Below are 16,466 nucleotides of genomic sequence, written 5' to 3'. Positions count from 1 at the left end.
GTTGCAATCTAGAATCGACCCCCCTCGGTTCCACGTGTGCCCGGGATGTGGACGGCGTAGTGGGGCCGCATATGTGTATGGCTTGGCGATGATTACATAACTTGGGTATTTTAACCTTCCTGTTGTCAACGGCCATGCTCCTTATCTTCAGTAGTCCCAGAAGACGATTTTCGAGATCTTTATCCAAAAGTCGCTGGTTGTTCTAGCAGTAGTCTTGTCAGACAGCAACAAAATAGGCATCAACAAACATGAGGATGTCTCCACAGTCACTCCCGTTCCATCAACAAGAGTCTTCCGTACGAGGATCGTTTGGTATTAATTTTGTTGCGCCTCTGGTGAAACTATTGTAAGTAACGCGAATTATCAACAGACCGTGGAAAACAACAATACAGTGTCGTTGAGTGATTCTATTCGCCTTGCTTTTTTACTGCACCTCTATAACGCAGTCGAGGTGAGTTTCATACAACATGTCTTGTTCGTGTCAAGCCCGATAGCGCGATATCAAAAAGAGGCAATAATCTAATCGGAACAGTGCACGTACCAAAAATAACAGAATTGAAGCTACTTGTGGCATTATGTAGGTCGTTAAGGATCAGCCTATTAAGCTACTAATGTAACGAATCCAGGGTAGCCCGTTCATCGCTAGATTGTTTACACCGAAGGTTCTGTTGATCAGTGGAGACAAAAAAAGAAAGGGGAAAGAGAAAAGGCTTAAAAAAAGCCATTATATGCAACATATATGCTTTGCAAAGCCATGGGCTGAATGGAAGTCTATTCAGTACTTATATGGGCCAAGTCCACATATATCGGTACCCGTTGACGACCATAGCTCCATCTTTCCTGCTGTTCTCAAGACCGCCGCCCGTCACCTGGAGACCAGCCCTGCTACCCACTTGAGAAGAAATATTAAATCTAATAGCCGGCGCCAGCAGCTCCCCGTCCTCCATTGAGGAACTGGACTTACCAGAGCCCGAGAGCATGTCGGAGCCAGCCTGCATTCGTTCGCGTCAGCTACATCCACTCGAAAGCGGAAACAAACCACCACCAGGAGAAAGACTCACCCCTTCTGTGCCGCGGCTCCTCGATCCAAACCCGGTTCTGCAATTGCTGGCGGATCATCACCGCCTGCGCCCACGCCAACCCAAACCGGGTAGAGTAGTGCATGCTGCACGCCACGACGCCGCACGTCCGGCACCGGAAATAGACAGCCCCGTCCCGTGACCTGCAGAAGATGCACTGCGGCAGCATCGGTCGGTTGTTCATATTCTCGACTTCCCACGACGTGGGGAGGTGGTGGTTGCACTGGGGGTCCTCGGGGTGGATCTCGAAAATGGGCCACGCACGCGCGCCCTCCTGGGGTCTACGACGGTGAGCTCTGGCGTCGGCTCTCCAGTATCGATTCTCGGGCTACAGGTCCTAGTCAGCGGAGTGTCGTCTAGTGGTTTGGGGGGGGGGGGGGGGGGGTGATCGAGTTAACTTCAGCGTTGGACCCGTCTGTATAATACATAACGATGCTATACCGGCCTCGACCCTGTCGATTGCGGCCTTGGCGATTCATATCCTCCATATCTGGCCAGTCCATCACTTGAAATCTCTGCTGGGGCATTGCCTGGAGACGTTCTACAGTCCAATAGTTAGCAGGCGGTTCCCAGACCCTGTCAATGATGGCAGGCGGAAGCTTGACTCATTCAGCTACGATTATTTGGAGCGGGGCGACCTGCTAGACGAACATTCAAGGGAGGTGAGGCTGTTCTTATAAGCCTTGTACACACGCACACGCACTTTCTCTCTGTTCTCTTCTGACTGGGATGGGAGTCACTGACCTGGGGGTATAGGTTCCCACAAACCATCATCCACTTGTGGACGAAACAAGCCGGCTTGCGGTTCCGGTTCCGGTAGCCGTAGTGGTTGAGGTAGAGGCTCAGGCTGAGGCACACCCTCCTGCCGTACAATCGCGGGAAAGTCGTCCGGGTTCTGCCCCTGATGATATCTCCCGTCTCGCTCGCGCACCGGGACGCGGTTTTGCCCCTGCTGTGGATAGAGCCCGCACCCACGAGTACATCGTCCATGCCAAGCGCTGCCGCATTGGAAGCAGAACTCATACCCGCACGGGCACCTGCGGTAATCGGGAAAGAAAGGATACTCGTTAGCGGGCTCGAGGGCGTGGGTTGCGCATGGTATCGACACTTCACTTACGTCATGTGATGGCATCCGGCCGCCAGCTCGATGATCCGGCGACACCGCGGGCAAGGCGAGAGGCTATACGCGTCCATGGCGTCCATCAGCATCTCGTCCTCATCCTCCTCCCGGCACGGCCGCCCAGGATGTATGGCCTGCCTGCACCGTCGACACGTCCCCTCGCCACACGCCGGGCACTCCATTTCATCCTCCCTGACGTGCGGTCCCCGAGGCGGTATAAACGACGCACACGCCGGCCTGGCGCAATACACCCTCTCGTCGCCGGCGGTCTCGTTCTCCGCCCTGATCTGCTCGTACAAGCTCAACAATCCAGGACGATCCCGGTCCGCCTGCTCGATTTGCTCTTGGTGCAGCGGCTCGCAGCACCGCGGAGGCCAGCTCCCCGGCCGCAGGCCCGCCCGGATACAGGCCCGAAGGCACCGCGGGCACATCCAGCAACCGCAGGGGAGGCGGCTCTTGGGCTGTCGGCCACCGGTGCAGACAACGCAGTCAGGCCCTCGGCCATGGCCCCCTTCGGCCTCTGAGGACGCTGCACTGCTGGGCCTGCTTTCGGCGAGGAGGCGGTTGCGTTCTTCCCAGGGGATGTACCGTCTCGGCCTGGGCTCACGGGGGTCGTCGGGATTATCGTCGCTGTTGGGCGATCGTCGGTCTACAGCGATGCTCTGTCGCATGGCGATGGCGAGTTGCATGTCGGGATCGGCCATTTGTAGAGCCAGAGTGGCCGCGCTCTGGACTTCCTCGTCAGTAGCGAAGCGGAGAGTGTCTAGGTTCAGGAGACCAAGGCCTATGACGAGGTTTGCGACGTCATCGTCGAGGCGTTGGAAGAGTTCCATGTTTTTTTTTCCACGTAATTGTTCTCTCAAAACCTTGGCGTATTACCCACTCGCGTTCGAGGCCTCACTATTGTTGAATCCTGCCAAGGTGACAGCTACGGCATGATTTGTCTTTCCGGTGAGTTGAGCGTTGAGCACATTCCACTACCAGATAACACAGATGGTAGGAAGATGCGCAGTAGGAGTGACTGATTGTGAGTGACGAGGTAGAAACGAGCGAGGGTTCCGAATTGCGTGGACGGTAATCGTGCTGGGTATACTGACAGAACCAAGTCAGTGAATTAGTTTACTCGTCATCTGGGCCCGGTCACCGAGGACAAATCCTATGCCGCCCTTTGAGTCCCAGGACCAATACAAAAGATTCTGATTTTACAACGAGTTCAGGTGAAAGCCGTTAAGGTGAAGCCAGCCAATGTTGAAAAGTGTCAGGGTCTTGGCCAATTATATATCTCCAGATTAGCCATCTAATGCAGGAAGCAATAACACACCACCAGGAGTTTATAGCTTGTAGTTTTCTTGGAGTCCAGAGCTGTTTCTAAGTGTATGCTTGCTTCAACAACACATCTACTCAACCGTGTTGGGTAGAGTATGTTCCATGTCAGAGACTGGTGCTGGGGATTCATGGTGTCACGGAAACAGCGAAGGGCACAGATGCAAAGCAAAGCTGGACTAAGTTGAGTCAAATTCGTAGATGACAACGGGGCTACTACGCCCCCTTCCCATCTTCTCAGTTGGCTAAAGCTGCCTTTTCCCCACCGTCTTCTGTTAGGTGTTTAAGCCCGAAGAGGTAGTTTTTGGTAAATCATCGGCTCCTTTGCGCCAAAAACGGTGACTCCGTCGTTAAGACACTGGATTTTGTCGCCAATGTCGACCGTGATTTCTTTCTTCCTTGTCCAAGTGACCGCTGCGATGTGGTGGCATTTCCCATTTCAACTAGTATGACACTCCCCCCCCCCAAAAAAAAACCAAAAACCAACCGCCCGTCAGTGGTTATAAGCAGTAACCCCCCCCCCATAAACTCCGTTCATCATAAACTCCAACGCTGCTATCCGGGATATGATTCGGAACAGGAAAACAAAGAAAAATCAATGAAAGAAGAAGAGTGGTAATGGTAAACAGCACATTTAAAGTAGATGATGGGTATAATGATCAATAGCTGAAGTCCACATTGCCCATTTGGGACAGCATCTTCGCTTCTGCTGAAGTCGAGTTCTCGGTAGCGCCCGTGTTTGTCGATGTTGCCGAATTCGAGTTTGTTTGTGATGATTGTGTGGTTTGCGTGGTTGAGTTGGTCTGCGTCTGCTGCAGTTCATGTTCTGGAGGAGGTTGACCGCTTGGTGACCAGCCCTCGTCTAGTATTTGTTGGAAACTCCAACTTGGTTCGAACCTGGTGCTGTTCCAGGCGTAGTCGACACGTTCGTACATTTCGTCAATCTGCTCCAGACTGATCTTACTGGTCTCGAAGACCATGCACCACACAAAAAGAACAGCCAATATACAAAAGGCACCCCAGAGGAAGAAGATTTTGGGGCCGATATCGGCCGAACCGGCCCCTTGTCCAACCATGAACGGTGTGCCATATGCGATGCCGAAGTTCAGCAGCCAGTTCGAGGCGGTTGATATCGAGTTGGCCTTGGCACGGACCTTCAGAGGATATATCTCGGACGTGATGACCCAGCACACGGGTCCCCATGATGCTGCGAAGAAGAATATGTTGACGGCGCAGAAGACGATGAGTATCGTCTGGGCGGCCTGCTGCAGGTTCTCTCCGGCTGCCGTGGTAAAGGAGGCAATGAGAAGCTGGCAAACCGCCATGCCCATGGCGCCGACCATGAGAAGCTTGCGCCGACCCCAGGATTCAATGACGAGGAGACCCGGGACAGTCGAAACGACATTGATGATGTTAATAATGAGGGCCTTAAGATAAGGGTTCTCGACCTTGGCGCCATCGAAGAAGGATGTGCTGTAGTACATGATGAAGTTGATACCTGTGAGTTGCTGCAGCATCTGCAGGCAGCAACCCGTAAGAGTTCGTCGGCCGAGATGGGGAGACCCATAAAAGATTTCCTTGTAGGAGTCTGGGCCAAGCGTGAGTTCATATTCGTGGTTGGCAACAATTTCCTGAAGCTCTTCGAGCAGAGCGGGGTGCGTAATGTCGAGACGCCGAAGGCGACTGAGGGAAAGACCTGCTGCCTCCGGCTTGCCCTGCTTGACGAGAAAGCGTGGTGTCTCGGGAAGAATGAGAAGGCCGATGGAGAGAACGACAGCCCACACTAGCTGAAGGCCGAGTGGTACCCGGTATGCGGCGGCGGTATCCAACTTCTCGGTCAAGATGTTGACAAAGGATGCAGACAATAGACCTATCGTGATGGAAAGCTGATAGGCACATACGAGAGTACCTCGAATCCACTTCGGGGCCATTTCTGACTGGTAGACGGGCACGAGCACCGAGATGGAACCAACTCCGACGCCAGCAAAAAACCTGCATATTTTCATCAGCAACGCGCTCCACGGCAGATGGACAATGGTTTGTTTCCCCCAGCATACCTTCCAACTAAGAGCATTGGGATATCGTGCGCGCAGACTTGGAAAATGCCGCCAAAGCTGAAGACGCCGACGGACAGGATAAGCGAGATGCGACGGCCCCAGGTATCACCGATGGGCGCGGCCAAAAGGGCGCCGAGTACGGTACCGGCGCTCAGGATCGCAACGATGATAGAAGATTCGGCGGGCGAAATGGTGGGCAGGCCGTTCTCGGTGTAGCCGGTCGTGAAGTCTCGTCGGAAAGCAGTCATGGAGATGATGCCGTTGATTGTTCTAAAGCGCATCGCGAATCAGCCTCATAGATTCGACACTAAGTCCCACGAGGAGCGGCCATGGCGTGGCTCGCATTTCTCTTGTTCCTCGGAGCACACAGTCACGAATCGGGGTTCGTGGGGGCTGCTTACCCAGTGTCGTAGCCAAAGAGCAATCCGCCCGAGGCGACGAACAGGCCGACCATGATAGCCGGGGCCGACGAGCCGGCGACATTGTCGGGCTTCTGCCAGCCCATGGCTATCGCCATGGTGAATGGGACGGTGGACGAAGTCAGTCCAGAAGGTGATCGTGGTGCTACAAGAGGGCGGTTCTCTCAGATGTCGTGGGGAAGTGAGGTCGAAATGGGCCGGCGACCATTTGACTGACAAGCGGCAAGCGAGTTCGAGGTGGTGAATCGACAAAGTGTGGGTAACGATGAACGGATAGGATGGAACAGACGGGCAGATTGGTGTGGAGAAGGAAGCAGGGAGACGGACGGGCGAGGGAAGGAGGAAAGTCGGACGGTCGGGACCCGGCTAGTTTACTTAGGCAGGTCAGTCGGAAGGAAGGGCCAAAGCCACAGCGAACCCAGAACACCACGGAAGCGTGTATGTGTGTGTGTGTGTGTGAGAGAGAGAGAGAGAGAGAGAGAGCCTGCCAGGGGAGCCAGCCCAGAGAGGACGGCACAGAGGGAAAAAGCAGGCTAGCGCGAGTCCGGGGTGTGTGGGACGCGGAGAGGGGAGTGAGAGGGGGGATGAGCCAGTCAGGACGACTAAAGAGGGGTGACAATTGTGGAGATGGGGGCGAAGGCAGCAGAGAGGGTAACCAACATGGAAGACGCTCGGCACTGTGCTGCTTTTGCTGTCAGAAAACCACCTACCTACGCCCCCCTGGAAGAAGAACAGAAGCAGGAGCAGTCGGCAGCAGTAGGAGTAGCAGCCGCAGCAACAGAAGAAGGAGGAAGAGGAGGAAGAAAAGGAACAATGTGGTCACAGGGCGAGGCCAGGCGAGGGGATCTGGATCAGCGCGGTTTTCGCAAGGTGACGGCTGCCTGTCTTACCTGAGTTCAATCATGCAGTGCAGTCCTCTTCTTCAGGCCTCGCTCCTGCGCGGCGAGTACCGACTCTGTATTACTTACCTACTGTACGAGTGCCCCCCCGGGACATGTGGCTGCGGCTATGATTGGCTCATTTCTTTCTCGGGAGCATCTGGTTATGCTCAGCTCGCCAGTCACCTACAGTACCTTCTCTACAACGCTATACTCAATCGAGGCATAGTATATTAGTCTTTGTTCCCTCTTTGAGGTAAAAATGGCGGGAAGGAATGTGCAACCATATAGCACGGACGAGGGCGTTTTGTACTGCGTTGTCGCTGCCAATCCTCTGTTCTGCCGTCTCATGAACAGTCTCTGTGGACGGTAAGTGGAGGTGCTTCGTAAAGGGTTTTAGTACGAGTACAGGTAAAAGGTTGACTGACAACACAGTTGCTCCCTTGTAGCCCGACCTTTGGTTGGGCTGATGAACGAAAGCTTCGGTCGAATGTTTGTTCACTATCCTTGTCCTGCCTGCCCCAGCTGCACGTGGAAGAAACTAACTGTCGGGAATGAGGGGGAGGACACAGACTTGAGGATTGTAATTACAATACAGTTCAGAGACGCAGAAGCACACCTAGGGGTCATCTGGCCTGATCTGACTAGCCTAGTGTGTCCCGAGCGTGAGGAACGCGTCCAAAGTCTACAAATGTCAGGCCAGGCAAGGTACGGACCGGACAGTGCAGCACTGTATGCATCCTGCTGAGTCAATACGCTCCTTCTCATGTACTCGGAGTCGAGTCCTTGGCCTTGGTTCTCTTGTCTTTCACTGGAAGACAATCACGTCGGGACAGGCGAGCCGGCAGACGATTAGCTCGCATTTCCCGGCACTGTAACTAGCGTTGAGCGGTTGAGCTCACCCGTCTTAGTCAAGCCACCAACTGCCCGACCGTCTCATGGCTTCTGCCAAGTTGCAAGATGCAGCAGGTGCTGGGTTAAGGCAAAGTAGGCCGGGTGCATGGTAACCGTGCAGCATGTGGCCCGCAAGCCACAATACCTACCATGAGTGTAAGCAGCAGCAGGCCAAGTCAGTCTTGTAACTTTGGGAGAAGCGTTGCGAGCTACAGTCGCATCTTTGACGGCCTGCTGTGGGATGAACATGGCAAGGCCAAATCGGACGGAGCGTTCGCCCGACACCCTGTGTTTGTCACCTACATGCGTTTTTGCATCACCTGTCAATTTCGATACTATCGACCTCGGCGAAGAGGCGCGGGATGTGAGCATCACGGTGAACCATCCGCACACCTCATGTCGGCGACAGGCGGTCGCAACCTTCGCAACCCACGCAACCATGACTAGGGAATTGCTCTTATTCTGCCAGCACAGTCGTTGAAGTCGGCACACATGGTGTTGGCCCTAGTTGGGGAAACTCAATCAGAGCATGGGAGGGGGCATAAGACACTGTGTTCCCGAGCCGAATTCCAATCACATACCACCAACCCAGCTCGTGGACTTGTGGTAAGGCACAGTGTGACCCCCCCAGTCATCCGACAACAGCCGGGCAGCAGGGGGGGTGGCGGACAAGGAATTGGCAAATGGCCTCCACGAGCGCAGGCATATTGCGGGGAAACTCCGCCTGCCGCCTGCCATAAGCAGACAAGTATCTCAAGGTATACGGAGTACCTAGGTACCTAGGTCATAGCCTGGACCGGCAAGCCGACACTCCTTTTCCAGCCCCAAGGTACGTGGCGCTACTAGCGCTGCCTCTACACTTGCAACACGCCATCGTCTTCTCCTCACCTACACTACATGTTCGGCTGGAAGCAACTTGCAATTTTTTTTTTAAATGACTATTGTTTGACTACCTTTCAGTTCAGCCGATGCTCTGGCTGGCAAGCATCCTTCTTCTGCCGGTTGTATTTCTTGGACTCTGGCCATTCAGAGATCCTCCTTGTCCGAGCCCAGTACTAGTAGTCTGTACAACGCACTCAACTCGCGACCTCACCCAATGACCATGCAGGTGCACGGCACAAACTCTTCTCGCTCCTCCTCCATCACCATTTCTCTCAGCAAAGTTGGTTCGGTTCGGTTCTACCCGTCTCGACGCTACGGTCTCTACAAGTACTGGCACCCGTTATCTCTTGGCTCTGCGGGTTCCTCTTACATGCGGAGGCTGAATCCAAACCTACAGCTGAGACATGCACTTAGACGGCGAGGTGGTGACTTAGGAGCTGTTTGAAGTCACATCCGAGATCCTGCCTGCGTTGGTTTCGGGCGTTCGCCATTCCTGGAAGTATTGCAGTGCCACAGGTCTCGACAACTTTGGGTGCGTAAGTTAGTATCCAATTAGCCCCCCTGCACGATTGTGTATGCCAAGCCTAGCATCGATAGTCGCTGTCCTGAATGAATAAACAAGGCGGGTTTCTTCTCATCACAATGCCGGATGGATTGCGTTGCTGCTTCGTCCAGTGTTTGGACCAATTCTATTCTGAGTACCTCCATCGACCTTGGCTCCTTTGCATGGACTTCCTGAACTTCTGTAGTCCAGGCTCCTATTCCCCGTTAGGAGAATGAGACGTCCTTTAAAGAAGAAGAAAAGTACTCCCAGGGGGACAATAATCATCTTGTGGTAGCCTAGATGTTTTGAAGTGTGGCGCTCAGTCACCTCTGTTTTCATAGGTTGGGTGACTGTCACATTGGACATCTCTAGTATAGGCGGATCCCGCTTGCAGGTAAGCAAGAAGGTGCACCAGATTGCGCCACTGCAAACACTTAACTCTTTTCAATGTATGACTCAAGCATCGATGATTCCTACGGGTGCTCGTCCTGCTGGTAGATGCTGCTTTGCATGAAGGCGAAGGGGGACGGCATCGCATAGGGCGGGCACCTTTTGGCATACCACTGCTTGTCCTAGTATCTCTCGGGCAGGTTGTTTGCTTGTCAGCATACCTACTCACCTCCACCAACTTTGGCTCGTTTTACGTCAGGAGGCGGGGCAAGTAGTCCCGGGCATTGTGTTGCTAGAAGCATGGCGAAGGGCTTCTTGGCCTGGATAGCACTGCAAGGGACAACCCTTCAAGCTGTCCAATACCTGTAGCGGTCGGTCAACTCTCTGTTCGAGGTCGACACGAGGTTATCTCCGGGGTCTAAACGGAGGGCGGAGCGGATACGCGCAACGATGGGCCGGTTCCCACCGATAAGTACTGGCTGTATTATATGGCGTTTGGACGATGATCTGATTTTCGGGATCGGCATGCAGAGATCGACGGCACCGACGTGGGCCGCTGCGCGGAACCTTGAAAGCGAACACCAGGCGAACCTCAGGCCTCTGCACAAACGGACCCTGCATGGAGTGAGAATGGGGGAAAGGTGCCACCAGCCGCCCCGCGGGATTTCTGGGTCGGCTCCGCGTGTGTGTGCACTCCCCTCAGCCCCTTCTCCGCTGTCAGCATTAGCAGAACAGGCGCGCTTGGCGCCCTTCTTTGGCTGCTGGTCGTAGCACCTGGTCGCGGGCCGAGGGACTCATTGGCTAACTGGTGCCGTGATGTGTTTTGAGCTCGTGATCGAGGTTGATTGGTACACTGCGACTGAAGACGACGATGATAGTGGAGGTACGCGCCTTTATGCCTGTGGTGGGCATGGATGGCCGATATGTAAAAGAATGCATATTACTTGTCGACTAGACGTATGGCGTAGTTGCTGGATGACAGCTGCGCCTTCCTGTGCAGCCGATTACATCTCTAGATCTCGCATCTTCCTGAACCTCAGCCCTGTTGCCACAGCACAGCCATGAGCAACCCTTCCTCAGGCGGCCTATACATCGTGAACGTCCTGCAATCGACCGGCATGGGAACCCTCCAGCTGTTCCTGGGGTATGTTGACGGATCGCTCAGGTGTCAAGAGTCCGTTATGCACAGTCATTGTACAGGAAACACTTGAAGCTAGTTAGCCGAACAGGGCACAGCCGACGAGTATTTACCATGAGGCTTTTTATGTGACCCGTAAGGTGTCACAAACGTACAGTTCCGGCGGAGATAGATGCGTTCAGCACCGTCCCCATGGACGGGTGGAGGAAAGGCAGGGGGTGTAGAAGATGTCACTCCTCATCTCAGGGAGCAAGATTGGGGGGGGGGGGTGCCGTTCCGCGATGTGGACATGGTGATATTCGCTGCGCTCCGACCTCGGTTGTCGTGCCCGGCATTGGAGGATACGGGTGTCTGCTTCTGTATGCTCGCTCTCCTTGAGACGGTGATCGTTGCAGCTGGTGGCCAGGGAGTGCACCGATGCTGGCTTCGACGTGGTACTCAAAGAATACATGGACGGAAGTTTGGGTGCTATTCTTGGTTCCGCGGCGGGGGGACCTGAGCCGAGCCTGTCACGATGCAGACCGGTGTACCGTTGGTTTGTTCCAGGTGCAGAGAGCCATGTGGCAGGAAACTGTTCGAGGGTAAGATGCTGTGATTCACCCAGGGGCGGCTTCTGATACACCTTGGCAGGACATCTTATGACCAAGCGTACGCCGGTAACCGCAGAAGGTTTCTATCCCTTATAGGGGGCAGTATTACTTGAGGCGTGGCCGATTTCGTCTACCAAGGTCTCAACGGGTTGATAAGCTTCATGCCGGCTACAGTATATAGCCCTTCGGGGTTTCCCTCTGTATGTCTCCCTCTTCCTGTCTCCCGGCCACTGCCAACGTGGGTTATTTCCCACATATCTTGCTTCTCTCCAGGTAACGAACATTCGCATTCCTAGAAATACATAATGCCACCGAGTCGTGGTCCACTACCGCCTCCCAGAGCTTCTTCCAACAACAACCTGCATCATTCGTGTTAGTTCGACTTTCGACCAGCAAACCATCGGCCATTTACATGCCTACTTATAGAGAGCATCGTTGAGGCCAGTGAGGTTATCAAAGCACATACTGCAGTGCTGGTTCAGTATTCTGGCCATCCCATTTTGACTTCTGCCGTTGAACTCGTTCCGGGGAAGGTGGCACTTGGGTTTCTCCCGAACCTCGCCGACTGGAATAAGCAGTGGACCTTCCCTGTCGGTGATCATAGAGAACGCAATTTGATCAGGATCCCCAACTCGAGTAGTGATGATAGAGCCTCTATGAGAATCTGAAACCACTGCAGTGGTCGTTATCGAAATCTTGATCTCAACGCAGATCGTCGTCGTCGTCTTGGCTAGGGCCCACGTTGCTCCTGGTGTCTGCTTATGTCTCTTTCTAGGCAGCTGTGGACGCCAAGGTGTTTATCAAAGACGAGCCCCTTGCAGCCTTCCATAGGAGACCAGTAAAAATTATTGATGACGTCGAAGAACATCGTCCTGTTCGGGACGAGGCGTCGCTCCATGACGGGGTCGCAGTGTGTCAGGCGGACGCGGTTGAGAGCACTGCAATGAGAGCAAGAATACTGCTTGATGTAGCACATTATCAGCAAAGACCCTAGATTCACCGGTTGAAGTGTCTGGTCCCAGCGTAGAAGTTTGCCTGCAAGTCTAGTGTACTCGGCATAGTTCTTCCCGAAATCAACATACAAACCAAGAGATATGTATAGAGTATCAGATTGTCATCTCCGCAAGTTTACGAGATTGGTAGTGATTGAAAATCTTGCACAATTTTCTATCATACTTCGGGGTACCATAGTAAAGGTTACGCTCGAGATTTCCAAGGAACCTGTAAAAGGTGGTACCCGGAGGAGCCTGGGCATCTACTGTCATCGCATGGATTTGGTCGGGAGGGGGGAAGCCAGCGGCAACGAGTGGCGTGTTCACAAAGGTCCTATCGGACATACCATCTGGATCGGCCCAAGCATTTTAAACTACCAAAGTGATTTCATTTTCAAACTGCTACGTTGAATGCATTTTGGTTTGTAATCTGTCATGAATTATGTATGCCATGTTTGCGGAAGCTTCCAAAGCATACATGCGAGAAACAAGAGCAACCATGAAGGGCCCACGGTCCTGGCGAACTATGACTCGTATCGTCTTCTACATATAAGCGAATCGGTTCAACCCTTCCCGCGTCAGAGGCTCGATATGTGGCGAACCCTTGTTCATGAGGCTCAATTTGTGGCCTCTAGACGCGACGACCGCCCGTCACCAGCATATTTACGTAGCATCTGAGGGTCATGCTACGTGACGTGCAATTCTGTCTACTTGATGAGAAGGTCTGCCAGGCTTAGATATATTCACCCACACTATATTTAGGATGAATGTCCTTACTCCTCTTCCGAAGACTCCATCAGTTCGGTGCAGCTTCGCCCCAAGGCTCGTTTGCGGCTGACCGAATTGCATGATTCTATTTCAACCCCCCCCCCCCCCCCCACACACACACACACACACATTAAACTCATACCAATGGCACCTCTCTCTCAACAAAAGGTTTCTGGTGGTTAAAGCCAAGAGCAGCAAGTGAGGCCATCTTCTACCATCCGTGGGTATAAATATGCAAACCGGAGCATCGTTCAATCCCTCAACCCATTGCTTGCCACCACCTGCCAACATTCCCCAGAGCAAAGAGTCAGGATTCGCCTATACCCTCGATTTCGTCTCTCATATCTTAGCACAACTCACTCCCTGATACCCAAGCTTCCACTATGTTCGGATACCCATACCTTGGGCTTGCCGCCAATCACAGCGACGCGGGTGAGACTCTGCTGAGCATTTCTTGTTTTCGCGACTCATACGTTTGAATGTTGGCGTGTTAGTCAGGGGATGTCGTAACCTGCGAGTGGGTGCGATCGCCGGCGGGGACCCAGGATTCTGGAGGGTAGTACAAGCTCATTGATCAAAGGGGAGAGCCATGGTTGCAATGTGCACGATGTAGAAGGGAATTTGCATGTGAACAGAGATAGGTGGAGGTCCATTGGATCCAAGAGAATGCAACACGTATCTATGAGCCCAATCCCAAGATAGTGTCTACTTATGAAAAAAATGCCCAAATTCAAAAGTGCGCCAATGCACACCCATTACTCCGGTTATCACTGTTTTACCCAAGCCAAGTTCCATCGTGCCCGCGTCATAGATCATCCTACAGCCTAAATCTCCAAACTTGGCGTCTGGCCCTTGACACGGCCAATAACCTGCTGTGGTGCGTACTTGGGGATGACCTCGTCGTCGTGCAGCATCTCGAACTCCTCGGTAGCGTCACGGCCCATGAAGTTCATGATAGCCTGGGGGCCACCAGGGTGCTCTTCGAGCCAGTTGGACAGGTCCATTACAACACCCTTGACAACGACCCACAGGTCCTCCTTGGTGTTGTGCTTGGCAACTTCCTCCATAGTGAACTCCTTCTCAGGAATCGTGAATTCCTTGGGGTTGTTGGGCTTGGACGCCTTCTGACCGTCCTTAACGGGTGTGGGGCCAGCGGCCGAGGTGGTCTGCTGAGCAGGGATATCCTGGCCGCCAGCGCCGCCGGCGTTGTTCCAGTCGATCGTAACACGGCCGGGCTGCGAGGGGTCAATGTGCAGAGAGATCTGACCGAGACGAGACGCAGCGCCTCCGGCGCCGCTGAGGGCTTGCTGGAAGAGGTAGTTGCTGGCAGTGTCACCAGCCACACGGCCATAAACGACGCATCCGAGAAGGGAAGAACCACCGAGACGGTTGGCACCGTGGACACCACCGGCAAGCTCACCGCAGGCAAACAGACCGTCAAAGGGCTTCTTCTCGCTGTTGAGGACCTGGGCCTTGTCGTTGATCTCAATACCACCCATGGTGAAGTGGAGAACAGGCTCCATCAGCGCGACATGGAAGTCGTCATTAATGTCGAGGGGAAGGTTGTGGAAGAACTTCTTGCCCCAGGGGTCCTTCTGCTTGCCTTCGGCGATGGCGTTGTAGGTGGTGAAGGTCTTTTGGAGGTGCTCGGGCTTGCAACCAATCTCCTTGGCCAGCTCGGCGCCGGTCATCTTCTTCATTAGGCCGCGGCCGGAGTAGTGGCGAGTGTGGAAGTCAAGGACCTTGGAAGCCTTGGAGTTGAGAACAAGTCTGATGGGGAACTTGTTCTTCTCCTTCTCCTTCCACATCATACCCGAGACGTAGTCACGGTGGCCAAGCTCGTCGCAGAAGCGGTCGCCGTCAGCGTTAAGCAGGAGACCGCCCTCACCACGGAGGGCCTCAGCAGCCAAGAACTTCCACTTGGAACCGGGGTCCTTGGGGTCGACCAAACCAGTTGGGTGGACCTGGACCTTGTCCATGTCGATACCGTTACCGCCGATGGCCATAACCATCTTCTGGCCGTCACCAGTGGCGTGGGTGCCGTTAGTGGTGGCGAGGCCGTAGGTATCAGGACGGTGCTTCTTGAGCAGAGAGGTCTCGCCGAAGTCGGCGGCGTAACCACCGGTGGCGAGGATGACGGGACCATCAAGCTTCTGCTCCTCTCCATTGAACTCGTATGTAACACCGGTGACGGTGTTGCCGTCCTTGTTCAGACCGGTGACGCGGGCCTTCTTGATGATCTCGACACGGCCGGGCTCAGTCTCGGCGAGCTCCTCAAGTCTCTGCATCAGAGCGTAGGTGATGGCCATACCGGGGAACTTGGCATCGTGTCCACGGTGGGTACGGGGCTGGGAGTGACCTCTAGAGTGGCTGTTAGAGGCGGATCGTGTGAAAGCAAGGAATTCAGTGATCAACTTACCCTAACCGCGAGACGAGGGTAAGGTCTAGGTTGAAAACATCCTGAAGCCACTCAACGGCGGCGGCGGACTTGTAGGTAAGGACCTTGATCAGGTCAGGACGAGCCTTGTCACGCGCAGACTTCAAAGTGTCATCGTAGAACTGCTTGACGCTATCGGCGATGCCGGTATCGACCTGCGTCCGGGTTAAGGCACCGTTGATGCCGGAAGTGGCCTTTGTGGAGTTGCCACCGAAGAAGCCTATGCGACAAGTTGTCAGCTTCGCGACAGGCAAGATGCATGAGGGGCGGAGAGAAACTTACCCTGCTTGTCAAGGACGACGACGTTGCCTCCAGCGAGGTAGATGGTATGGGCAGCACTCAAGCCGGACACTGGTGTCACGAATTAGCATGTGAAGGGCGAGACGAGGCGACATTGAGCCGCGAGGGGCGGGGGGGATTGAGAGGGCAACTTACGACCACCGCCGACGACGATAACTCTTGGTGCCATTTTGGTTAATGTGTGCTGATGCGCTCCAGAGAACAGGTATGGAGTACAAACGAAGAGGATGGATGGGGGGGAGAGAAGGTTGTGGGGAGGAGGAGAGTTTAGATGGAGAGGTTTTAAGAAGAAATCCGAGAAGAGAAGCGTCCCTTCGTCGTTGCTACGCCGAGGAAGACGGCACAAAGGACAGGCACGAGGTTGGTTCTGGTACTTCTTGGGGGGGGATTCGGTAGGTGCAGCAGTACAGAGCCCGTCGCGCTGACACGGCGACTCGTGAGCCGAGGTCGAAGCGCTGCGGAGGAAGCAGGGGGGGTTAGCATTGGAGACTCTCATGGAACGACACAACTGGACCGCCCACCATACTAGTCGGTTTTGGGCCGAATTTGGGGTGGAGGGGTCGGGGTAGGAGAGGGCCGGGGGAGACTAGGTAGGTAGTCTGGGGCCCTGGGGATGCATTTGGGGGATTCGGAGAGGAGAGTTGGCGTCGCCCAG

General features: G+C 54.2%; 3 protein-coding genes across 3 annotated transcripts; all 3 read right to left on the bottom strand.

Annotated features, from left to right (window-relative positions):
* Positions 1-2,192: 2,192 nt before the first annotated feature.
* On the bottom strand, positions 2,193-3,032 carry LY79DRAFT_588378 (IBR domain-containing protein; the record flags this gene model as incomplete). Its single annotated transcript, XM_060560912.1, has 1 exon — positions 2,193-3,032. The coding sequence occupies one exon, from the start codon at positions 3,030-3,032 to the stop codon at positions 2,193-2,195; it is 840 nt and encodes a 279-aa protein (XP_060416752.1).
* A 663-nt stretch (positions 3,033-3,695) lies between these two features.
* Positions 3,696-6,551, bottom strand: LY79DRAFT_546010 (glucose transporter rco-3). The gene is made up of 3 exons (XM_060557207.1): positions 5,981-6,551; positions 5,580-5,849; positions 3,696-5,514 (listed from the first exon to the last, which is right to left on the bottom strand). Exons 1-3 carry the CDS (start codon positions 6,094-6,096, stop codon positions 4,182-4,184), a joined length of 1,719 nt encoding a protein of 572 aa, XP_060416751.1. The 5' UTR covers positions 6,097-6,551; the 3' UTR covers positions 3,696-4,181.
* A 7,207-nt stretch (positions 6,552-13,758) lies between these two features.
* Positions 13,759-16,332, bottom strand: LY79DRAFT_545992 (flavocytochrome c). Its single transcript, XM_060557206.1, has 4 exons — positions 15,947-16,332; positions 15,794-15,862; positions 15,494-15,731; positions 13,759-15,435 (listed from the first exon to the last, which is right to left on the bottom strand). The coding sequence occupies exons 1-4, from the start codon at positions 16,305-16,307 to the stop codon at positions 13,899-13,901; spliced, it is 2,205 nt and encodes a 734-aa protein (XP_060416750.1). The 5' UTR covers positions 16,308-16,332; the 3' UTR covers positions 13,759-13,898.
* Positions 16,333-16,466: the final 134 nt, after the last annotated feature.

This window comes from Colletotrichum navitas (assembly GCF_030913465.1).
Source record: "Colletotrichum navitas strain CBS 125086 chromosome Unknown LY79scaffold_14, whole genome shotgun sequence".
Lineage (NCBI taxonomy): Eukaryota > Fungi > Ascomycota > Sordariomycetes > Glomerellales > Glomerellaceae > Colletotrichum > Colletotrichum navitas.
Note: the sequence above shows the minus strand (reverse complement) of the source record. Positions and strands in the feature narration are given on the sequence as shown.